The sequence below is a fragment of the Tauraco erythrolophus genome, chromosome 4 (genome assembly GCF_009769465.1).
Source record: "Tauraco erythrolophus isolate bTauEry1 chromosome 4, bTauEry1.pri, whole genome shotgun sequence".
NCBI lineage: Eukaryota > Metazoa > Chordata > Aves > Musophagiformes > Musophagidae > Tauraco > Tauraco erythrolophus.
The window spans coordinates 69,606,444-69,632,579 of NC_141468.1; the positions used below are offsets into that span (position 1 = coordinate 69,606,444).

Here is a 26,136-nt window from a genome sequence, read left to right on the forward strand (position 1 = left end):
TTCGTTTTGCATCACAATGAACTGCCACCAAAGCATTCTGTGTATCACTCTGGTGGTTAGCAGCATCATGAGACATTTCACAGGTTTACGTTTTTGCATTTCACAGAGGTGACTTGAGCTGAGTTAACTTAAAAGTGGTTACACAAGGTTAGTCATACGCAAGCTTCTCCCACTTAACACTATGCAACAAGAGGTTTAGACCATAGCTGTTGCCCCTTTTCTGTAACGTTTAAGCAAGCCTGCACAAAGCATTTGCTCAGTATGTCCCTTATATAGTAACACATTAGCAAGCTCGTCTACCCTTCAAAAATATTGTGGGTTTCTGTGCTTAGCTTATAACTTGCTTAACTAGTTCCTGAGACGATGGTGGTTTCTATTGATTGGCAAATTCTAATATATCACTTATTACATCGATTTATATCACACTGTCCAGGCAGAGATGTAAAAAGGCAGAAGAAGAAAAAGGAAAGGAAAGGAAAGGAAAGAGGAAAGGAAAGAGGAAAGGAAAGAGGAAAGGAAAGAGGAAGGAAAGGAAAGAGGAAAGGAAAGAGGAAAGGAAAGAGGAAAGGAAAGAGGAAGGAAAGAGGAAAGGAAAGAGGAAAGGAAAGAGGAAAGGAAGGAAAGAGGAAAGGAAAGAGGAAAGGAAAGGAAAGAGGAAAGGAAAGAGGAAAGGAAAGGAAAGAGGAAAGGAAAGAGGAAAGGAAAAGAGGAAAGGAAAGAGGAAAGGAAAGAGGAAAGGAAAGAGGAAAGGAAAGAGGAAAGGAAAGAGGAAAGGAAAGAGGAAAGGAAAGGAAAGGAAAGGAAAAGGAAAGGAAAGGAAAGGAAAGGAAAGGAAAGGAAAAGGAAGGAAAGGAAAGGAAAGGAAAGGAAAGGAAAGGAAGGGGGAAAGGAAAGAGGAAGGAAATGAAAGGAATCGCAGGTAGAAAGACCTGGCAGACAGCCGGCTTCGTCACTGCAAATTAATGTGCTTTCTTCCGGGCTTGGGAAGATACTCTCTCCTAAACATTAAGCGCTGGAAGTGGGGAGCGACAGCCCCTTTGTGCGAGATTCGGGGTTTTTCACAATATTTCAGGCCGCTTCAGGAGGCGCTCTCCCGTTTTCCCGCTACAGCCCCCGTGGCGATCCCAGGGCTGGCGGGGAGCGGGACTACACCTCCCGTCATGCCCGCCGCTCGGAGGGAGCCGCCGCCATTTCGGCATCAGCTCCCGGCGCCGCTGGGTCGGGTCGGCCGCCCGCGTTCCCCGCTCCCTGCCGCCGCCATGAGCCGCCTCAGCGGCGGCTGGGACGGCGCCGGCGAAGAAGTCCAGCTCCTCCTGGACCTGTGAGTGCCGCCCCGACACCCTCCCTGTGCCCGCCGGCCCCATTTCCTTCGGGAAGGCCGGTGGATTCGAGGCCGGCCGGCCGGGCGGGTCAGACCGCTGCCCTCGGAGCGGGGCCGCAGCCCCGGGTAAACGCAGCGCTACCGAGGTAGCCCGCGGATCCCTCCTGTGGGGAGCCTGGAGGAAGGGTTTGGCCAAGGGGACAGGGTTTGGCGGGGGTGGTAGAGTGGGTGACAAGAGTTCGGTAGTGGCGGCAGGGTAGGTGACATAGGTAGGATGGGGTTGGCAGAGTTCTGTAGGAGCCACAGGAGAAGTGACACGGTTTGGCGGAGATGACAGGGGTTCGATGGGGTGGCAGGGTAGGTGACAGGGTTTGGCAGAGGTGGCAGGGTTTGATGGGGTGGCAGGGTAGGTGACAGTTTGACAGAGGTGACAGGGTTCAATGGGGTGGTGGGGTAGGTGACACAGTTTGACAGAGGTGACAGGGTTCGATGGGGTGGTGGGGTAGGTGACAGTTTGGCAGAGGTGGCAGGGTAGGTGACATGGTTTGGCAGAGGTGACAGGGTTTGGGGTGGCAGGGTAGGTGACAGGGTTTGGCAGAGGTGACAGGGTTTGAAGGGGTGGCAGAATGGGTGGCAGGGTAGGTGACAGGGTTTGGCAGAGGTGACAGGGTTCGATGGGGTGGTGGGGTAGGTGACAGGGTTTGATGGGGTGGCAGGGTGGGTGACAGTTTGGCAGAGGTGACAGTTTGGGAGGAGTTACAGGACAGGTGGCAGGGTTTGACAGGAGTGACAGGGTTTGGTGGGGGTGACAGGGTTTGTCAGATAAATAACAGGATGATCCCTGGCAGATCAGGATGTGGAGGGGTGGTTGAGGATCCCTGGCTTCACCTGGCCTCAGTGAATCCACTGAATGGTGTTTTGCTTTAATTTTTTTGTTATGTCAAATTCCTTTGTGTGTAGGAGAGAGTTAGAAACAGCATAGAGACAAAATGTTTGACAGATAAAAGAAAAATTGCTAGCAAACAATACAGTTAGTCTTAGACTTTTATTCTTCTTTTAAAGCACTGAAGATAAGATTGTAGTTGTCCTTGTGTAGCCAGTAAGTTTCCTATAAAGTACAATATTGTTTCCTATAAAGTACAATAACAGTGAAAACATTTATAATTTAAATGATTGTTTAAACTACAGATCAGTAATGTACTCTGAGAATATCAACTAGCTTTTTGAAAAGAATACGATTAATCTTAAAAAGCTTTTCTCTCAAGATGATTTAAAATTCAGTGACAAGAGACAGTTAAATGTAACTGGAAGACCTGGCATAGCTTGCATTGATTCCATCTATCTGCATCAATTTTGGAGTATTTTCTGCAAGTTTGAGCTAAGTAGTTGGTCTAGATTTGCAGGTCTTTATTCAAGCATGACTGCATTAGCCACTTCGTATCTTCAAGAGAAAAAAATTAATCTTAAATTTGTATTAATTTTTTAGATACAACTGGTTTATGTACTACAGTATATGGTGACAATTGGCTCCTTCAGGATGAATTGTCAGAAAAGTTCATTTACCCAGTGGCCAAAATGTAGGTGTCATATGATACATATGTACTTAGCATGCAACTGAAGTGTGTGCCCTTGTATGCACGTGCGTACACGCATGAGACTGCTTGCCCATTCACATGACTCAATAGACAGCCATTACAGGAGAGGGAACAGGCACGCGGTAGGTGCACATATAGCCCGCCAGAAGGTTCGGAAAGTCTATTTGACTCACCCTAGCCAAGGTAGGGTGCTATTTTGCACTGAGGAGGTGCTGGTTCATTTGGGATCTCAGTAAGAAAGGTGTGGGCTCTCAAGGCTGGTTAACTGATGTACTGTGTAAAGAATAGTAGTAGTAAAAAAACGTAATAGCAGTTTTTTGTCCCTTCTGATCACAGCACGAGACAAGCCCCTTCACATTGATCAGCACACTGCACAGATCCTGTCTGTGGCGAGGTTCACACTTGTGGTCTTTAGAGCTTTGATAAGATTTTTTTTTTTAAGAACTTAACAGCTACTCTTCATTTCTGCAGTCAAGTAAAGGGAGGTTACATGTAGTGCTGTTTTATCTCAAGATAAAGAATGTGGGTGGCGTAATCTACTTGTACCTATACTGAGTCGGAGCCGTGTACAGGCTTCTCTGTTACAGTCAGCCGAGTTCATCCAGCAGTCACTGGGGTTTGGTGAAGGCACTGCATTCTTGCACATCTCCAGAAGAACAAGTCAAATGTGTTCGTGGTGTGTGCTCGGGTTAGGTAATGGTTACTCATGCTGACATACCAGGTCTCTGCAACCAAGGCCTGTGGTTAAACTCTGCCCAGATTCTGCTTGAAATCACTGTCTCCTCATTGCAGTGACCTGCTACAGGTGCACTTATTGCACGGTGCTGACTTTAGTGGGCTTTTCAATGTACTTCCACACTGGAAATCTTGCTTCTTTCCTCGCTTAAATCTGTGCTACACTTCAGATTATCGAGCCTTCGTATTTTGACCTCTCTAGAGTTTTTAGTTGGTATGAGTTTAATTTGCTGTGATTTGGCAGCATCCTGGTGCCAGAAAAGGGTCTGTTGCAAAAAAAGTAGTCTATAGGGACTCGAGAGTTGTGGCTATATGCTAAATCTGATTTGGTTTAACTCTAGGCTGCTGCTGCCCCCTGCCCTCAGCCACTTGTTTTGGCAATATGTTTATGTGACCTCACAGTTTTAGTTAAGGGGATTTTCATTCAGATCAGATACCGAACAGCTCACACTGCCACTGTGAATTTCAGAGCCAGCATGAGGAAGACACAGTAAAAAGTGATTAGGGAGACAAGGGGGGCATGGATACTAGCCTTTTCAACATCTCTTCAGACTTTATATTTGATTAGAGGTTGTGTAATGACAGCTGGACTGCTAATATAAATTAATTACAAGGGTTCTGTCTTGCTAATAACTTTTCTCTTTTTGCAGAGCTGAAACAGTACCCTACTTTTTTGTTGTACATAATTAATCTGTTGAAATGATATTTAAGAAGTTAAATATCATGTTAAGAAGTGTATTGCACTACATGCTTATGTTCTCATGATTAACCTTAGATCTTGGACCTAGTAATTTCTCTTTACATCTACTATAGCACTTGATACCATAAAAAATTTTTACTTTTGATTGGTTACTAGTATTTTTTATACTACTTTATTAGTACTGTTGCAGCTGTTTTCTATATTAATATGACAATATAATTATTATACCGGTAAGACAAATGCTTGGAACTAATAATTACACAACTTTTTAACAAATGAGTGTAATTTTAGTGTATTTTTTCTTATCTTACACCAATCAGGTGATGGTCATCTGTTTATGCCAGGTTGCACTTTAAGGTTCTTTCTTATGCTGACCTTAGGGTTATTGTTTAACTAGCAGAACTCACAGCAGAAATTAAAAACTGAAACAAATCTATTAGTGTGTGGAGTAGTCCTTTTAATAAGGTCATTATTTTTAAGATCTCCAAACCTAACAGAAAGTGCATGTGTTTCTGCTGCTTGATGGTACGCATCATATGGGCAATATTTAGAAACATTTTATTTTTTTTTTTCCCCTCAATTTATGTCTTATATTAGCTTCTGTTTCCTGAAGTTATTGTTCCCAAGATGAGAAATGACCAACTTACACTCCTGGCTGATGGAGTTTCAAGGCCAGCATGTTGAGGTACACCAAACCATATCTGGTTTATGTAATTATGCTTGTTGAAAACTGACAGTGTAGGAGTTGCAGGGCTGCCAAATGGACTGGATGCCTGGCAGCAGCAACGCTTGCTGGAGAAGGGTGGAGAAGGCAGCTGGGGCAGGTAACAGCTTTAGCTGTCATAATTTTAGGAGGCTGCCGTTACAAGTCTCTCAGAGCCCTGGCAGGTGTTTTAAGCTGACTTGTTCATGCCCAGTCATGAGCTCAGAAACAAGAGAGTTTCTACCATCAAAATGAGACTCTTAGAGCAACACAAATGAAAGATCAAATTTAAAGGGGTTTTGATTAAGACTGTCACTACATGATAAAGGAGTGTGCTGCACATGGAAGTCATCACAAGAGTGTGTAGTTAGGTATTACTTAGGTTTGATTGTTCCATGAGTCGTTGATAGATAGCTCCTGCATAACAAATATCATTAACGGGGGGCAAGCCTATTGCAGACCAGTGCGTTACCTAACCTGACAGTGTCTTGGAAAACTGTGGTCTTACCTCTGCATGAAAAAAACTGAGGACAGAAGTAGAGCATCAGTTTCAAAACAGAGCTTCCTTTTATGGTCTTACTATGAATATAAATTATCCAGCCCTAAAGAATACGTGAAGATGCATCTATTTTGTTATTTGCCGTTAAACCTATATCAGTATCTGTTCTTCTGGTTTGTTTCTTCTTCTGATGTGTCCCGCTTTTAGCTTTTGTTCTACTATTCTATTTCATGTGGCATAACTTCGTATAAGCTGCACCTTGATGGAAGGTAGAGTATTTGTAGAATAATCAGTCATAAAGGTCCAATTTCTGTTTTATGTATTGGAAATAGACACATTTGTCCTGTCATGAAGCTGAAGGTTAAAGATCATAGGCTTCTCTGTTCTGCACCTCTTGATACATTTGGAACAGTGAGTGTCCATTCGACACTTTGTAGACAACTCTGGACTATAAACAGCTGGTTTAGTAAGTCTGATAAGGCGGAGCAGGGAAAAAGCAGTTGGGGGTTTTCCAAGAAGAAATGGTCTTTTATCAGGTTATTACAGGAATGAAGCACTACTCAGTTTTCCCTGTTCATGAAAAACAGGGTTCATGGTTTCTTTCATTAAGTTAGACTGGGACAAAAACTGTCTGCCACGTGAATGCATTTAACTCTTTACCTACTAATCTTAGTTATGCTGTGTGTATCTAGATCACATGAAAGTCTAGATGCCAACTACAGTACAGAGAGCTACTGTGCAGTTACTGTAGCTGCTCTGAGTTTACTAGTAGGATGAGTCAATGGGAAAATGTTGGTTCTACAAAAGCAAAATGTCTTATATTCAACATTTTGGATAGGATTTAAAAAGAAAAGTTAGCCTAGGGAATCTCACTCAGGTACCTATGATCAACAGATAACAGAACCCCCAATTCAAAGCACGCCATCGCTTGTGTGGGCTCATGTTAGGTTTCTAAGCAAGAGGGGACAGTGGGGAGTTACCCTTCCTCCTCCATTTCAACTCCTTCCATTTTAGTTAATACTTTTTAAAGTCTTGGCATTTCCTAGACAACAAAATGTTACCTTTTCAGTTATCTCTGGATGGTGATTAGCTTCACTCTATTTCATGTTCCTCATTTTACCTAGGAACTTTGGTTTTTTGGTAGTAAAATCTCCCTTCACAGAACTGCAATTCCTTAAGGACCAGCAGTTGTCTTCTAGCATATTAGCGAGCGGTGATTGCTCTGAAGGTCAGTATGCTCGGAAGCTATTCATAAATTCTTCCTGGAGTTGCCTCTGGTGTTTCAGTAAATCTGTGATTGCAATGTAAAGTTGCAGAGGTTTAAAACATTAACATTTTATGTGTTCTGTGATACATTTAAGTGCCTTAGAAATCTTTAAAAAAAAAAAAAAAAAAAGGATTTCGTTATTGGTGTCCCTCTATAGTACTCAGTATTGCATAAGTGAATACTCTTCTGTATGTTTGACCTTGAAAAGCATTGTTTCAAGTGTTCCACCTGGGTGCTGTTCCACACATATCTGGATAATACTGATCTCTCTGGTTTATTTTGCTTAAGTAAAGTTCTTAATGTTTTCTCCCAAAAAGCTCTGTTCCATCTGGAGCCTCTGAATGTATTATGACTGAAATGATATCTTTTTTTTTTTTTTTTTTTTTTTTTTTTTTTTTTTTGCATTCACACAAATAAAATTCTAGGATTTCAAATCCTGGCTTAAAGCATCATCCAGCATTCGGTAATTCTAGTAGGCCTGTTAATATTTTTTTTATTTATTTCTGCTTCCTTTCTTTTCAGATGAATACTGAAGCCCTGTTTTTCTTTGAGATTTGTTTGCAACTTCTCATGCAGCAGTATCTCATGATGGAAACTTTGTATAAGTCAACTCTCAGTGTCGGGCCAAGTGAACAGATTGCTAGGAACAGGGAAGCACTCTTGACCCTAATACAAAAGGTGCCCGGAGATCAGGGTGTTACTGATACTTAGAATTTTCGTAATTAAAATTTAATCAATAGTTTGTAGTTAATATAATTTGTGATTAATTTTAATAATATAGAGCTATAAGAAACATTTTAATGAAAAGTAAGCTCGTACAGTAACCAGATGCTGCTATGAAATTCCCTGTATAGCCCTGTACCAGGATCAAAGGGATAGGTCAGAATCATTTAATAGAAACATGTAGTACAAGTCGATTTGTAAACTGATTTATGATACTTACATAGAACTAGAAGAATGCATGTAGCTATCAAGGTCTGGATTAATGAGAACGAAGAGAGCCAACTGTAACAGTTTATGGGTACCTGCCAGAAACCGTGAACTTAAGCAAAAGGTAATTCCGGCAGGGGGAGATCGCGACCACCGACTCACAGACCACCTACCCATATTACACCCCAGACTCATTTCTAGATGATTCTAACTTTTATTGTGCAGAATCAGGAATGGGAGGAGAATATGCTAATGATTTTCAGGAAATATGTTTATGTATGATTACCTAATGGATTTGCATGCGTAAGCTCTATATAAGAAGTTTAATTTTGGTGCAAGGTGTGCATGCTAGGAGGAGATATCCCCCGTGCACCTGGGCCGCAATAAAGAAGTGTCTGCTTATCTACATCCCATTGGTGTTGATAAGTTTCTATTCCGAATTTTCGGTAACAAGGGTGTTTATGATGTGTAGAAACGCAGTGTATGTTGGCATTATTGTTAGTTCAAAATCTCTAGCCTCGAGTGTATGATAATCAGACTATTACTTCAGGCTGATAAATCATTCTGATGAGTAAGCACGTGGGAGGAAGGAGGCCTAAATACTGCTATTAAAAAAGGAATGGCTATACTGAGTCAGACCAATCAATGTTTCTGATTGTGATAGTATTTCAACCAACTGTGTGAGAACCTTCCTTCTCATCCCAGGGCAGCTTAATTTCTTGAACCCAAGCGGGTTCACTTTCCCCTATATATTATATTTTCCATGTGTCCCACTTGTTATTTTATTTGCCTAACTACTTTGTAAGACCATGAGCTTGTTGACCTGAGATTTTCTGGACCCCGCTGAGACAGAAGAATTTCTTCCTCAAGTGACAATCCTCTGTGTTTAAGAGTTAAAAAGACTGAGCATGGAGTAACACAGTACAATTCATACTAAAAGAGTACTGTAAACTAGACAGTGAACAAAATACTACATCTGAAAGTATCTCCTTAATGTTTTAACTGAGGTGAAAGAGAGGCGTCCCTTCGATGGAACTAGCTGTCCTAACTAAATATTTTACTGCCTACTGAGTGGAGGCTTAGTTGGTGAAAAGGCTTTTCTTAGAATTTGTGCATGTACTACCAGCAAACTCATTTTGTGAGCTGGGTTGGTGATTGCAGTGAAAGAAGCTAATTTTTGCCTACAGTTGGTTGGGGAACACGTGCACAGAAGGATCAGCTGATTGACCCCAAAGGGCAACAACTGAATTGGTGGTAGCATGGAACAGCTGGAACTAGAAGATTTGAAGGCAGCATAGTTGGATGCAGACGATGACATCTTATGGCTTGATTGTTCTAGTGCTAATATGTAATGCCTATTTTTGACTGTACTGTAACTTTCCTTTGTTTCAGATGCCTTCAGTGTTTGACAAAGAACCTTTCCAGATACACTGCAGATATTAAGTCATTGCCACCCAACATAAAGGATAAACTGATTAAGTTAATGAGTAGGCAAGGGCAAATAACTGATTCAAATATCAGTGAGGTAAGAACCCATTCGAAACTATAGTGTCTGTGATAGTTAATACACAAGGATGAACTGACCTAAAACTGTTCATGTGAGACAACAGATAAGTTCAGACGTGCTTACTCTGTCCGTGTCTTTACGGGTTTTTTTCTTAAACTTCATAATGTTAGTAGTCCTGTATTAGTAGTATAAGATATGTTTGTAGTGACAAGTAAATGAAAAACATTTTCCCTTCAGTGATAAATGATGTCTGTGTAATCGGCTGACATACATTATCCCTTTTTGGTATGGGAGACTAGACTCTGTTCCTGAATGTAGTATGTTTCAGAAGCTTGTGCATAATTCAGAAATGTAAAGATTTCACAAACTTGTTAGATTTCTGTTATGTTCTATTGACATTATGCACATGCTCTCCATATAATTTATTTAAATCTTGATTCTTTGAAATACAGTGATGCTAGGGATAGAAATGGATAGTTCAAATTCTCTCATCCCTTTTGCTCACTAATGTGTGTCAGTGTTTCAAAATGAAACTGTGGGTTGTTTTTTTTTTTTTTTTACTTTAGCTGTAAATTCAAGGGCACATCTATTTTGGTATCTATCTACTGTTATTTGTTTAGCCTCAAAGGGAGGCGTGAGAATTGAGGAAAGCTAAAGGTTGGCCTGGTGAAACAGTAAATGAACGAACTCGCTGTTCATTCCTGCATTGACCTGTAACTTGGAAGAGGCAAATAGTATCAGTTTCTCAGAATCAGAACAGTGAAGCCAAGACTAGAGGCAGAATCAGAAGTATTGTGGAAAACATATGAACAAAAATTTTATCTTTACTGTGCACCATTTTTTGATTGTAAAAAAAAAATAAATCTTTGAGTAAAAATCAGAGGTCTTATTCATTCATCTTATTTTGGAAAATTTGAGTTGACAAAATTTGATTCAGACCATCTTTTCAGTAAGTAATCTTTTCTAAGTGCCCTAAGAGATGTTTGTAATTAAAATGATACGATTGTGTATGTATAAATGCACAAAACCTATTAGGATATTTTTAGTCTGGAAACAAACTAGAGAGTTGAAGTTACTATCTTTTCCTCTGTCTCCTTGTAAAATCTCATTTGTCTTTGTCTATATGAGCAGCAGATCAGTGCCTTCTCTTGGAGCCTGTTTCCATCTGACACTGTGAAATTTTGTTCTGGTTCTCTTTCTCATGTGTTTTTCCTTTCCTTGTTCCTGCAATTTCCTGCAATTCTATCCGTAGTTGTCATCACTTTCTTGGGCACGTTATACCCTAGCTTTCTTTGCCAACAGTTTCCAGGTTTATCTCATTTCCATTTTTTAAAAAATGCTAGCCATCTCTTGGATTCTGAATTCATACTCTTTCTCCATACCATTTCACTCTTCAGTTTTCCTATTCTTTCATCTTGCAGATAGTGTTGTTGCTCAGCATAGCAAAAATGGCTTGTGTTGTTTATATCTTCTTACTATATCGTGCTTGCATCATGTATAACCAAAGTATTCTACATGTGGCACATGTGCAACATTTCAGTTAGTCTTCCATAAGGATAAGGAATTTTTTTTCCTTTGTGATTGCCTCCCTCCTGCCCTTTTCTTTCACAGTCTCCACAGTACTGTAGCTGGATATATTCTGTTGGAATTTTCCAGGCTATGCTGTCTCATTTGCTTTTATGCGTGTCCGTCCTTTGGTATTGTTTAAGTATTTTCCTTAAAGTTAATTTCTTCCAGTTGAAATTCTGTTAAACTGCACTGATACACAAGCTTTTATTTCATAGAATCATAGAACGATTAGGGTTGGAAGGGACCTCAAAGATCATCTAGTTCCAACCCCCCTGCCATGGGCAGGGAAACTCTCCACTACACCAGGTTGCCCAAAGCCTCATCCAGCCTGGCCTTGAACACCTCCAGGGATGAGGCGTCTACAACTTCTCTGGGCAACCTGTTCCAGTGCCTCACCACCCTCTGAGTGAAAAATTTCTTCCTTATATCCGATCTAAATCTGCCCTCTTTCAGTTTAAAGCCATTGCCCCTTGTCCTATCACTACATGCCCTTGTAAAAGTCCCTCTCCAGCTTTCCTGTAGGCCCCCTTTAGGTACTGGAAGGCTGCTGTAAGATCACTCCGGAGCCTTCTCTTCTCCAGGCTGCACAGCCCCACTGTCTCAGCCTGTCATTTCATCTCTTCCCTCTCTGTTCTTGCCCAGATTTGTGTTATCATGCTTTTTTTCCGCCCCCCCTTACTCTGCTTTTCGTTTGAAGCAGCCTTCCATGACACACGTGCTAAACTCCTTATTCCAACTCACTTTTACTGCAAAGATCTATAAAGCATATGTCCACAGTATATAAGTCTATACTTCAATCTCCTGTACTTTGCATCCAAACAATCCTTACTCTGCCTGAAATTCTGTCTTCTTTGGGACAGATGCATTCAGTGAATATGAATCTGTGAATAACAACAGAAGAAGAATCATGAGCTAGGGAAGCTTAATACTCTAGCTACTTTAAATAGGCAGTGTTCTGGTAGTACTGTTGCTTCTCATTTAGAATTCCTTGCTTCTAATAGTTCTTTTTCTCATAAGATTCGCCATATGGCTTCAAAACCAGCAGTTTGCTCATTTTTGTTATGTTGTAGGCGATTGGAATAGTGAAGGAAAGCCAACAGTCAGGGAAAGAATCTTGAATAAACGTTGATGGTCACTTTGGCTTTAAGCATGTTATCTCTGGATTGGCTCTTCTAGTTCCTTAGATATTTCACTCATATTTCTGAATTCATAAGAGCTGAATGTTATCTTGTGAAAACTACTCACAAGCATATTGTAGCATGTGTTGGTGGTTTGTGACATAAAGGGACATATTCGAAGCTTTTAACATTTGGGGAAAAAAGCTGTCAAAGCTGTCTGAGGTCTGCCATTCATTTTTCAGAAAGGTTGCAATTATAATCTGCTAGAAGTTTTTGGTTTGTGTTTTGTTTTTTTTTCCGATTGGCTTATCTGACTTTGTCAGTAAAGCTTTTAGTGTCTTATATATTTGCAAAACTGAAAAACATAATCTTGTAATCCTTGTAATATCTTTATTGTACCTGTTAGAATGGTGAAGCTGAGAAAGGAATAGGCCTTTAACAAGCCTGTCAGTTCTGCTGTTATCTTTGCTTGTGTATGGAAATTTACTGTATGCTTTTATCCTTGGGAGTTAAGGAAGGGAGTGGAATGCTGAAGGGAGTAGTATAAGGTAATGTGGAAACCTGATCGAATGCTTTCCTGTTGGTTTGAAGAACAGCTCAGCGAAGGTATAGATTGTTTGTGCAAGATGGGGCTACAAGCAGTGTTTATTAAAAGTAGTGAGAATCCTTGAAATTAAATTAGAGGTAAGATATATGGCTATCATTACTAAAATCTGAGGCCTTCCGTTGCTTCAGGTCTAAATTTCATCAATGCCCTCTTGGGGGAGATTTCACAAAAACTCCAAACCTATGGTCTTGTGCTAGTAAATGTACCATCAAAATAGCACTTCCACTGTGTAAATAGTAGTGTTGATGTGCTCCCACTGTAGATGTGATCACGGAAACTGAGCGTTCGTGCGGTACGAGATGAACTGTTGTTGCAACAAATATAGTATATTTTTTTAATGAAGTTTTTAGTTCCTAAGACTGGGCCCATTCTCTAGTGAATATTTTTTAAAGTTTTATGTGATGTCTAATGTTACAAGTATTTTAGATAAAAATATGCATGTTCTATGACATAGCAGAGTTTGACTGAAATGGTAGGTTTTCATTACAGGTATTGCACCCTGCTGTAGAGTCTCTAGACCTCCGAGACTGTGATATTTCAGATAATGCCTTATTGCAGCTTTATAACTGCAAGCAATTGAAAAAATCAACTTAAATTCTTGCAAAGAAAACAGATTGGGAATCACTTCAGAAGGTATGTTATCTGTGCACAGATAACTGGGATCTTATTTCTGTTTTGTTTTTCTTGTTAGATTGAAGTAAATTGCAAAAAATGTCTAGGGTAAACATTGCTTAAAAAAATCCCTGATGCCACACCAATACTAATTAAAAGTCACTTCAGTGGTGTAAATTATAGGCCTAGAGAACTGATTATCTTAAGAAAGAGAGCTATCGGGTTACTCTCATACTAGGTTTCTGGTAAAACTGTGCTACCTTTGATTCTATTTTCCACTTCATCTTAATTATTTCTTCCTCAAAACTTGTTCCAGAACCTTAACGGTGCCACTGGGGTTGAAGTTTCAGGCTTGCGATTTCCTAAATTACTTTTTTCCCCTTTTTTAATTAAAGGTATTTGTTATTAAATAAGCTTATAGCATCTTCTCTGACTTAAAAGACTTAACTTGCTTTAGGATTTTAGGGTATCAGGTATTACTTTTAACCTCTAGTTTCAAGCTGTGTCAGAAGCTATTAGCTTAAAAGAATTAAGCTTGCTGAGTTTATTTCCCACAAGTTTTGTTTTGTCTTTTCATTACACTGACTCTTTGTTCCATCATTAACTCACCCTTATTGAAAATTGAAGCAAAATATTAATTTTGTATTGAGCTAATATATACTATACTTCAGATCAATCTTATTTTGTATTTTCTTACTGCTTCATAACAATACGCTTATCTTTTTACTTAAGTAATTGGTTAAACTTTTAAAAATTGATTTTATTTATTTTCAGTGTCACCTCATTGTTATACTTTTTGACGCCTAAGATATAGTTTGCAATGGTCTTCCCTCCATGCCTTCATATGTTCACTGATTTCTAGTGTGGTTCCTATGGTACCAGCTAAGCCTGGAGCTCTTAATGTGTACTTTTCATCTGGATAGAGATTCCTGATTACTTTGCAATTAAAACTGGGAAGTCTAGTTCTTTATTGGCAACTTCCTAGTCCATCCAACTTTACTAACTTTCCTGCTCATAAACTGAGCCCTTTTCAAACTGAGAATCAGTTATGAAGCCTGTAATTTAAGCTGGAACAGTTCTTTATCACTCTTCTCAGTTACAGAAAAAAAAGACCCGAAACCACCCCAATTTAAAGCAGTGTTACCTTTTATTAATTCGGTAACAGGTTGGGGATTTTTGGTTGGTTTGCTTGGGATTTTTGTTTAATGTTGTTTCTTCTTGTTGTTGTTTTCTTTGTTAAGAAACCTGCTGGCTGCCACATCCAGAAATATCTGAGCCCTCTCGTTACTAGGAAACATTTGCTCTGTAGGTGGCACGTGGAATGTTTAGTGCTGTTTAAAACAATATCCAGTAGTACTTACTTCTGTGTCAAATTCAACTACCACTGCTTCTCTTCTGTCATTCTTTGCAAAGTGGTTGTGACCCAAACAAGTACTATTTCGTCCGTTTCTTTGAAGTTCTTACATAGTAACATATCTTAATGACATTCGACTTTTTATTTCGATCTCTCTAGAAGTCATGTAAATTTTCTGTACAGCTGGAATCACCATGTTTCCATCATCCTTGAAATAAAATTAATTTCATGAATTGCATCTGTAGTTCATGATAGTTTTATTTTATTGACTACCTCTTGACACTTCCTTGCAAATACTTTGGTTATTACCAACTGTCAGGGCTCTGAGGGCACCAACAGGCCCTAAGGGCCACGAGTGGTCTCAACTGCCATGCCCACCTACATCAGCTGTCCATGGACCTACAGTCCTGGCCTGAGCTGTGTTGTAGGTGTACCTGGTTCCTGTATTGCTTCTGAACTGTTGTTTTGAATTCTTGAATTGGCCTTGGACATGACCTCTTACTTTGCTTTTCGCCTGATATTCACTGCACCGTCAGTGGGACCTAGCACTATCATCAGTCTGCTTTCAAGCCATTGGCTTTTTTGTCATACACTTACTGAGGTGATACCTCATGTATGTAATATCCCTCAGGTATCCCTCTGCAGTATGGAGGGGAATTCAGCATTTACAAATTTGTATCAACTCTAGCATTGTTCATTGTCATTTTCCTTTTCTCATCCTTGAATTAAAAGCAACCAGCCACAAAATTATTTCCTTGTACAGAGTCGTGCTAGCATGGCATGAGATGAAAGTTGAGCCAGGGGACAGCATGTTGGATCCAGCACGGTGGTTATGTTAAAAAATGAATAATTCTTTCACTTGCTCTGTTTCTTTGACAGGTGTCATAGCACTGGCCTTGTCCTGTCCTTACTTGCGTGAAGCGTCTTTCAAAAGGTGCTGCGATATCACTGACAGCGGAGTTCTTGCTCTTGCGCTCCACTGCCAGTTCCTACAAATAGTGAACTTGGGCAGCTGCTCAGGCATCATGGATGCGTCTCTGCAGGCGCTGGGAGAAAACTGCAAATTTCTTCACAGTGTGGACTTTTCATCTACCCAGGTAACTATGGTGACAATTGGTTAATTGACTTCTGTTTCTTAAGAAGAAAGGAGAATTAAGAAGAATTTAAGATTGTCAGGATGAAATTGGAAGGGGAACTTTTTACGTCTACTCTTGACAAGATTTAGGATAATGTTTTATTAGAATCTACCTAATATTGGAGATTTTTTTTTTCAGTATCTTTCTTTAGTGCAATCATTTTCTTCAAGTTGTAAAATAATCCAAAGTATTTCATTTCAAGAAAGTAGAATCTTGAACAGATTATTGTCCACTTTCAGTTAGGACAAACTGACCTGAATAATAATAATATAGGATGTTAAATAAAGCCCCTAGTAGAAGTAAACACTCTGTAACTATTTCTAGTTCAAGAGTGATTGTGCCTTCTGAGTGGCTTGTCAGAGTTATGATACGGAGTCAACATGGAAAGAGTGGCATTTTAGATGTCACAAAGGGCAGGTAAGAGGATTTAACAATGGTTAGTATTCAGCATGAGAAGGGGGAAATAAGCTACAGCATCAGCACTGTACCATCCTTCATCATTACAGTAAGATAATGAAGTGAGGGAAAGGATTTTTTGCAGTAAGTGTAGTGTTCAGTTGACTGTGGTGGTGAGCAATTACTTTGTGGAATGAGTCAGGCACAGAGCATTTATAATGAAGTGTTGGATCTGGAAAACATGTAGCAGGTTCTTGTTTTAGATGTTAATCCTCTTCTTTCAGTGTTTCCAGAAGTAGGGCATCACAAGTAATTTTTAAATTTTCTTTGGTTATTTTTATTATTATCATTTAACTTCATTTCTTCAAAACTTTCTGAATTACTTTTTTTTCCCTTGCTTTCCTTACTTTCTCTTCCTTTATGCAAAATAGCTGTTTCCCTATATGAGATGAAAGCTTCTTGAGTAACTAAACATTTCCACTTTTTTTTATTCCTTTCTGATAGTCTTATGGTGGTAATACACTAGAATTCTGAACTTCATTTAACAAAAATAAATGGAAACATATACTAGATATAGATGAAATAAGTTTAAGATGAAGCAAAGAAACTATGGATGGCTCATGCCTTTAGGAATTGCAAGGCCTAACCAGTTTCTTGTGTTTGATTGCCAGAATGCATAGTGGAGCATAGTCCAGCATAGTCCAGCAAGTGGAGCTGGCAAAGCTGTGTGTAAAACAGTGACAATGTTGGAAAAAAATGAACAGGCAAAGAAGAGCACAGCTCACTTGCAGGAAGAAGGAAGCAGATGAGAGCTGGACTATAGAGGGGCCAAATGCCTCAAGGTGATGTAGCCATTATAAAATAGGCTCATCTAGTGACTGTGGAGATGAAGTACATTAAGTAGAGGTATTGAAGTGGTGCAAAATAACAAGAAACGGCGTGGCTGAGGAAAAGATTGAAGTAAGAAGGAGCTATAGCTCTGTGTCCCATGGAAGCACGCAGAGAGTGTGAGTGGAAGCTTGGCCTGGAGAACTCTGTTATACTGGCCCAGGACTGCATGAGAAATCTATTTATGTTTACTTATCAGCATGCTTATGTTGTCATTCTGAGGAGGTAGGTTTTATACATAAGGCCTCTACTTACTGCTCTGTTTCTAGTGTGCTCTAAATCCCTGCAGTGTGAACAGGTAGAAACACAGGCTCAAGAGTCCAAATCCCTGCACTAATTAAACAGTACATTTCCTCTTTCGTGTTCATTGACTCAGTGTATGGCAAATAATTATGGGAAGAATCTTGCCTGAAAGGGCTGTGCAAACTGCAACACGTAGGGTGTGGGACAGTTTAGTTCTCAGCAACATGTGTTGGCAAAAGCAGGAGTGTTGCAGGTTACCGTTTTATCTGTCCAGACACTTCTCATGTAGAGCAGAGCTGGGTTGCTAATGGACTTACCTGCTGGTACTGGGCTGTGCAAGCCTTTGCTAGAGATGCTTACAGAGTTTGGTGACAACTGGTGTGTACCAAGAAGCCGGTACACTTGTGGCTTGGTACCAACTGCAGGTGGTTTATCCCCAGTATAAAAGTGTGTCCCTTGGTGAGGATGGGCAGATGTGGCGTTACAAACAATACAGATGTTCAGTAGAGTAGGAAGCACTACTGTGACACTGCAGTAATAGTATAGCGGTGGGTACTGTGAGCTGGTACAGGGAAGTGAGGGGACTTCGTCTTAACTACAAAACTGACCTCATGCTCTCACGCTTCGTAACCGTGTACTCACAAGCATGAAGACAGTAGCGTTCAGATGGTCTCTCCACTGTTCAGGCACCAGCCAGGCAGTCTGGTCCAGGCTTGTTTTGATAGCGTGAAGGATAAGGGATACAGGCTATCAGACATTCATCACTTTACTCGGTTTGGTCCTAGGTTGGTGACCATGCACTGGTTTTGCATATGCCGTTTTATACCCTTTAGAAACTGACTATGATTACTCTCTCCATTCTGTCTCACCTATAGGAGTTATTAGAATTTATTCAATTACTGCCCTTTGTCTTCTGCTCTGGGTGTCTTGAGGAGCTAAAAGTACTATCATCTTGATGACCTGCTAAGCTAGATACTGACAGTGCCTGCTGTTCTTACAGGCCTTTGTATGCCTCTGTGCTCAGGCGTTCCTGTCTGTTCTCCATTTGCACTGATTGTGTTGTCCCAAAACTTGAGTTCATCACCAGTGTGCAAACAGCCAATCCACACACAGAGTGGAGGTATTTCCTGTTGTTAAATATGTACTTACATGTAAGTGCCTGTCTCAAGACAGCACACCAAGGCTCCAAACCAATAACAAAAGCAAAAGCTCCAAAACCAAAGCATTAACATATTCGTCATCCTAATACATATACATTGTTATCCTATTAAATGATTGGTTAAAATCTCTTTGCCTAGCATGTAAATTAGTATGCGTGCTTAGTCCTACTTCTCTGCCCTTTTTTTTTTCAGTGCGTGGTATGATTGGGGTAGGTGGTCGGTGAGTCGGTGGTCGTGATCTCCCCTTGCCGGAATTACCTTACCCCTAGTTTCTTATTTCTTTTGGCAAACCTAAACAGTTCTTCATGGGTTGCTGATTAAGGTAGAAATTCATCACTTTAAACTTCTGCTTTTGACAAACATACACAAAGGTACATTGTTTTAAGATCCTAGTTTGGCAATTTTGTAAGTCTGGTAGAGTTAATTTCTAACCCGTGGTATTTTAACATCAATCTGACCCTTTCTATTATGGTTCTGCACAGTAGACTTGCAATAGAGGACCAGAAGGCAATAAGGCAATTTGTGCAACGGGAATAATCAAATCTTTAAACAGAAATGGAACTTGTGGTCTCTGAATTCTAGCTGTCAAATTTGGCGGAGCCTTCCTGTGTACATTTGATGACTGCTATTCCTGCCATCTAATATAAGCTCTATGAAAGAACCTGTGTGATGGATCTGATATCCAGTCCAGCTTTTGAAGTGGGGAGGAAGTTTAATGAATTTGGTTCTTGGAAGCAAACAAATAAATTGGCCTTTCTAGGAAAGGAATGTCTTTTGTCTCTCTCCTCTCTCTTGCAGGTAGTCATTGCTTCGTAGCTGTCTGTACCCAGTCACTCGGGTAAACCTTTTCGTGCAAGCGTATGACAACTGCTGTAAGACTGCTTGTTTGAGAGATTTTTGTCTTATGTAACTGGTTTGCCTCCAGATAAGTAAAAGTAAGACAGCAGATAAAAGATTGCTACGATTACTTTTTTTTTTTCCCCAACCCAAGACACTTCCTTCAGGAACATATCCAGCGCTCCTGGAAACTGGAGAAAAATTGGTCTAGGTAGAAGAGAAGTGCTCTAAACCTTATAAATTACAAGTGCTGTGCTCTGACCATAATAGTGTACCCGCTGTTAAATGAGACATGGGAGCTGCAGAAATGGCAGTTACACAGTTGGAAACATCCCGGAAGAATGGCAGGCTGGTTCACAGGGCAGTAAATGCAACAGCGTTTCATAGACTGAAAAAACATACTTGGATAATTTTCTCTACAAGCTTAGTTGGGGAGAAATTACCATAATGTAAGTGTATTCAGTGACTACAGGGAGTGAATAAATTAATATATTTTTTTCTCCCCAAATAGCTGTGTTTGAAAAAATTGAGTTTTAATCCATTGTGTTAATAACGATGTGTTTTTTTCCTCTAGGTAACAGATGATGGCGTTGTAGCACTAGTGAGTGGAACATGTTCAAAGAATTTAAAGGTAACTTACTTAACCTAATAATAAAGAAATGAACAGATCAAACACCTCCATTTTAAAATTATTATTGTCAGTATTACTTCTGAGGGATGGTTTTATTGACTGACCTTTTCCTTTGTTTGCGTATACACTTGCCCTGATTTTAGTTATGAATTGAATATTTTCTGTCTCTCTGTAGCAGTGTCCCAGACCAGATTTTTGAGAACCTCAGTCTTTTCAAAATTAGTTTTCTTCTGTTGAATGTAGTGTGTTTGGTTTAACTCATGTTGTTATAGAGAGCCGTATAATAAATGAAAATGAATGATTAACATTTTCCCTTGATTTCTTTGGAGTTATTTCTTTATTCTGTTGATCGCTGAGGTAGAGTTTGTAGTGTGAATAATCAGTCAGCACTTCTGTGTAGGTAAATCTTGTAACTCATGAAAGCAACTGTGAAAACAAAGTCATCTCTGCATAAAGATTCTCTAGGCACTGAGACAGAGATAGAATGTATGGAGAAGAGGCATCCCACACCTCTTGCCATAAATGATCTTGTACTTTTCTATATAGTACTTTTCTTCTCTGTGTGTGTGTTTTTGCTTTTCGTAAAGGCTGGTTCTGAATCTAAGTTATTCATCTAGAAACTAAGATAGGAAACAAGTCATACTTTTGCTAGTTTATAGTGTTTAATAAAAAAAACAACCTTAAACAAAATACCAAATCTGAGTCAACTGACAATAATGTGGGAAAAAATATAAATGTTATTGTTTTATTTGGAGAGCAAACAGATTTGCAGTCTGTACAGTTTTAATAAGGCAAAATTTAAGGGCTTTGTGTGGAATGACAATTTTTAGAACAAAAGTTGTATTCTATCAGTATAAACAGCTAGAGCAGTTTAGGTGTCTTGGTTTACAAGCAGTAAGAAAAGAAATTTAGTAGAGAATGTGGAATTATTTGCTACCATCTCTTTTTCAGTGTAACTCTTTTCCTTGTTCTGTGTCACAATCCTCATACCTCTTTCATATCATCAAAGTGTAGATTTATAGGCAGTGATCTAATGTCAGGTACATGATGAAAAAAATAGTCTTAAAATTCTCAAACTGTAACTAGCAGGCAGATTTATAAATCTTTTTACTTCATTCAGAGGCATTCATGTTCCACATTTCACTAATTAAAATAAACTAAAAACTATATAAGCTTTTGTATATCTTGCTTCTCTGAATACAGTTCTTGTTTTCTGTGTCATCATTCTGTGCAAAGTTGCATTTATTACAAAAGGTCCCTTTCACTTCTGTGCTCTTTCAAGATCCTTGGAGTTTATTATTTGGAAGGAAACTCTTTCACAATAAGACAATGGGGTATTTTTTAATTTTTACTCCCAAGGTCCCCGAAGTATATTTTCCAAATCCTATTTTCATTAGATTTGATAGTCTCTTTTGCGCATTTCTTCTTGTGTGTTATATTTATTGATATGTAAGGCAGTTTAGAGGGGGGGAAAAAAAGGAAGTTGATAGTTATCTGTTAATTTATTCTGAATTTATTATTTCTGTAGCACATACAACAGGTACTAGTTGTACAACTGCAGAGAAATTAAGAAGAGAGCAGGTTTCAGTCTGGTCTTGGAAGAAGTTTTTAGACTTCTTTTAGGAACTGTGTAGATAGATAGATATTGGGAACTTCAGCCCAGACTCATGAATTCTGCCTGTTTTGGGAAACCCCAGAATTCGGTTTGGGTTCTGTTCTCCTGGACAACAAATTGCTAGGAGAATGTGTGTCATAGGAAAACTGGTGGGACTCAAACACCGTGAATCTCATTGAAGAGTTTTCTCAGTTGTCTTGAATGGTATATGCGTTTTGGGAAGACTCAGGTTTATGTTTCTAGTTTTGACTCTCCGTAGAAAAGCTGCGTTATTTTTCCTGAGGGTATTTTCCTGGTCAATGCATATGGCATCAATGCACAGAGGAGGAGTAGGTCATAATTTCTTCTGGGTGGGGATCTCTGAAAATGGTTGGGCAAAGGAAAGTTCAGCCTGCAAAACCAAGCTCTGACAGGCTTTTGTTACTTCTGTTTTCATTACAGGAGATCCACATGGAGCGCTGTGTGAATCTGACTGATGTCGCTGTGGAAGCGGTCCTTACTTGTTGTCCGAAGATACACATTTTTCTGTTCCATGGATGCCCATTGATAACAGGTAGGTCAGGTCACGCAGGGAGTAAGAAGAGTAATTACCCCCTGATAGTATCTTCTTGCTCTCTGGAAAGCACACTATACTTTGTAAATAATTCCAAACAAATAACAATTAACTAGATAAAATAATAATCATACATTGAGATTTTTGAAGCAAAGTGAGAGTTCTGCTTTGAAACATGGCAACCTTCAGAGAAGGATTTTTTTGTTTTGTTTTGGAGTTTGGATTTTTTTTTCTTTCCTTCTTTTTTTTTTCCTCCCCGCAACATGCTGATGAAGACCCAAAGTTGATGATAAGACTTCAGAAAAATATGTTGTTATATTAAAACGTACTCTTTTCCAAAAGTATGAAACAGAATCCACTCAAGACCCAGTGGAATGAAGTAAGACTGATCAGCCTGAAAAAAAGAAAAAAAACTCACAAACTTAAGAGAGGTTGTGATCTCTCTTGCATTTTTTAAGTTTAGTTGGTTAGTGATGTACAGTTACGTAATTGGAGAAAGAACTGAGTGGTTTTGAGTTACTACAGGTGTATCTGAAGTGTGATATTGTAATAGCAAGATAAGCATACATGAGGATATATAATTGATTTGTTTTGCCATTTACCTAATTTCTGAACACCATCTATATATATTCCGAATTAATAACAAGGAATTCTTTGCTTCTTTTGCAGATCGTTCCCGAGATGTTTTAGAGCAGCTAGTCATATCAAACAAAATCAAGCAAGTAACATGGACTGTTTACTGATTATTTATCATGTACGTATGAGTGTAAAGTTTACAGATGGGAGAGCTCTTTCAGAAAACAAGCACCTTGGAGAAAGAGCTGGTGACTTTTGTACTACCAGATTGCTTCCCTCCTTGTTCCCACCAGAGGTCTCCGTGGCCATTCTAGTCCTTGCCTGTGAGTCAAGGCTTCCCCATTGTCTCTACTTAGAACCCTGTCTGTCTTTGCATCGCTGATCATACTTCCTTAAGAGGAAAGTTAAACTGTAGTTAATATTATGTTGTCATTGCTCAGCCTCCTTGAAGTATCAGATTTGGTTACTACTTACCATCTTTTGGCATCTTAGCTACACATGCAAACCCAGTAAGTGTGTAAGTAAATCTGTTCTGAGGTTGTAGTCTGAGAGAGTAATTGCAACGAGAAGTAACAAGCCCAGACGTGGTATTGACACTTGTGCAGAAGTGTCCGTAAAGTTGGGACTTTAATCTGACAAAAGTCAACAGACAGAACTGGTGAATGGAGGTGGCATTAACAGCAACGCGAATGTAACAGTCAGTCTCCTTTCACCATGTACTTGTGCTAGGTCTGGAGGAAAAACTGTAGGTCCCTTTCTTTAGAATTACTGATGCTGCAGGTTTGTTTTTTATTTACTGCCAAATACTTTTTATACATCCAAAAGTACAGTCTGTGAACATGTAAACATAAAATTGCTTTGAAATTCTTGTGGTGACTTAAGTTTCGTAGTAGTGATGACCAATAAAAGAATCTCATATATGGGCAAATACTTATTTGCTCTGGCTTTTGCCTATGTTCCTGCCTGAAAATCCTTTTAGGGAACAAAACGTTGGTTCTCGTAAGCATAGCTCTGAGTGAAACAGGACCAAACTTTGTGTCATGTCTGAGTACGTGAATCTCAGGATGGTAGAGTTCAGCAGAGTATGTGTTCTGCTGTATGTGGTTTATTATATCTGCAGTGGCCTCCAGAAGCTGAAAATATATTGTGAAAATATATTGTGAAGCTCCAGACGCTGGAAATCATTTATATATTGTTCAGTGGTAGTCATATTAAAGAAAAAAATAATTAGAAGTGTAGAATGAGTTTATTACATGATGGAGCAGTGGTCTCATCACAATTATAAGTCATGTTCATAGGCTTTCTTGAAACTATCTCTAGTTAGTCTACGGTTTCTACAGTAAATTTTTGAAAATGCTAGCAATTTTAGCATTATACAGGGCAGGTATCACACTATGTTGATACTCTGCATCTGGAAGTTGCAGGGTTTAGCTAGGGTGGTCTTATATGGATCTGATGACACTTAGAAACCCATGAGTTTAGGCAATTTAAGGAATATGCTTACTTTATAACTTAACTCTTGTCATAGCCACGCTCATTTTAAGTGTTGCAGAAATAAACCAGTCTTCTACTAATCTATTTAAAGTTCTGGTAAAATTGCACGGAAGATAATAATACATGTTTCATCCAGTGATATTAAAGGATATTATGCTGTCTGACAATAATCTCTATTCTTCTGTTGATTATATGGTTTATGGAAGAGCAAGTCCATTAAGAAAACATGTCCAAGTGTAACTGAAAGCATAATTTTCAAACTCCAGTGCCTAAATCGGTAACTCTTGTTGCGTACAATACCATGGCTCAGTCCAGTGATGAATGTGTTCCTGTGATACCTATAGGCACAACTGCACCAGTACAAACCATTCATGCACACTGAAGTTGGTTTTGCTACGTTAGCAACTAGTGTCTGAAGACTGTAATTGCAGCAAATCCTTGGTCCAGACAGAGGCCTAAGAACCTCATCTACCACGGTTTATTCCCTTTTTCGGCTAAAGAGTAGTTATTGTTTTGCCCTGTAGAATCCTGGTATCAATCAGGGCCCATCATACCTTTGAACTCTTGGACATGAGTTGGCAATAAATGTTTTGTACTATTTTTCATATTGGTCCACCTAGCTGATTAGGCAGCAGCAATGACACAGTAATCCTGTCAAATAAGCAAAGCATAAAGGTCAGGCTGCCAGCCCTGGTTTCAGAAAGAGTGCCACAAAAAAAAGTAGAATTGTAAGCTAACTCGAGTGGGAAGGTGACTCAGGAGGTTTCTAGTCTAATCTCCTGCCCAAAGCAGAGCCAGCTCAGAGCTTAGACCAGCTTAGTCAGGGCTTTATCCTGCCGAGTCTTGAAAAACTGAAGAGCCCTCACAACCTTTTGAAGCAACTTGTTCCACTGCTTGACTGTATTCATGCTGGAAAAAAGTTTTCCTTTGATTCCATTTGACCCTATTTTATTTCAGCTTACCCTCTTTTTCACTGGAAGAGCCTGGCTGTCATCTTGACAACCTCCTCATAGGTATGGGCAGGCTGCTCGTAGGTCCCTTGAAGCCTTCTCTTCTCCAAGCTAAACAAGCCCAGTCCCGTTACTGTAAGTCATGGAACCATAATGCAGTCTGGTGATGGTTGCCAGACTCTCATCTCAAGTGCTACATCCAAAAAGAAAATTATGAGTTAAGATAATGTAAAGCAGCTAAAGGTAGAAGACCACCAAAATCTGTAACAGCAAAGAACACTTAAAAAAAATTTATCTGTGGGACAGTGCTACTGCTAACCTCACTGGCAGTCATCCTTTTTCCCCTTGTGAATGTAACCTTGGATTTGTCATGCCGAAGGCAAATGCAGTTTACGCTGTGTCCTTAAACATGCATTTAGATTTACTGTCTTCTCCTATAGTCTCTTCTAGAAATGTGTAACTTAGTAGTATATCCTCACCTTCTGCTTAAAAATCTGTACAACACTGCAATGTGGTTTTTAGGTTTGAAAGTTTAACGTAAGTCACGTTCAATCTTTCACTGGCAGAGCTTGAGTCCGCTCTCCTATGGGTTTGTTACTAGCGTAATTCCTGGAGTATCTTCCGATTCAGGTTAAATAACAGTAGTTTTCAACAAATGTTTACGACCACTGGGTGAAGTGGGAGAACATCATTCATGCACTTATCACTTCATATTCTGTATGGTTTGGATATTGTTGCTCTGGTAAGTTGTTGCGTGAGCACTGCAGAATAGTCACATATTGTTCTGAAGATTAAAGTTTGTAAGTCTCCCGTTTGGATAGTTCTGAAAACTTGTACATGGTCATAAAATATAATTTAACATCTCCTACTTCATAAACACTTTCTGAGTGAGTACCACATACTTTTTCACGTTTATATGCTTCCACTACATCACCTGATATTTGGATAAATGTAGGTGCGTTGTGTTGCCATCTACAGCTCTTAGTTCCCCATAACTGCTTGTTCAATAGTTAACTGCTAAAGATGACAGTTCCTGCAAGACTGCTCTCCTTCTTCAAATGGCTGCATCTGCAGCCTCTTAACCTGTAGATCACAATTTTCTTTTTTTCTTTTTTTAAATACCCTGCAGAGGGGGTTCTT

The 26,136-nt window shown here is 39.4% G+C and overlaps 1 protein-coding gene across 1 annotated transcript; it reads left to right on the top strand.

Moving 5' to 3' along the window:
• Positions 1–1,220: 1,220 nt before the first annotated feature.
• AMN1 (antagonist of mitotic exit network 1 homolog) lies at positions 1,221–25,895 on the top strand. The gene is given in 8 exon segments (XM_009985447.2): positions 1,221–1,321; positions 9,143–9,275; positions 13,041–13,134; positions 13,137–13,184; positions 15,397–15,614; positions 19,752–19,808; positions 21,865–21,976; positions 22,646–25,895. Coding segments are annotated over 8 exon segments (798 nt in total). The 5' UTR covers positions 1,221–1,259; the 3' UTR covers positions 22,720–25,895.
• Positions 25,896–26,136: the final 241 nt, after the last annotated feature.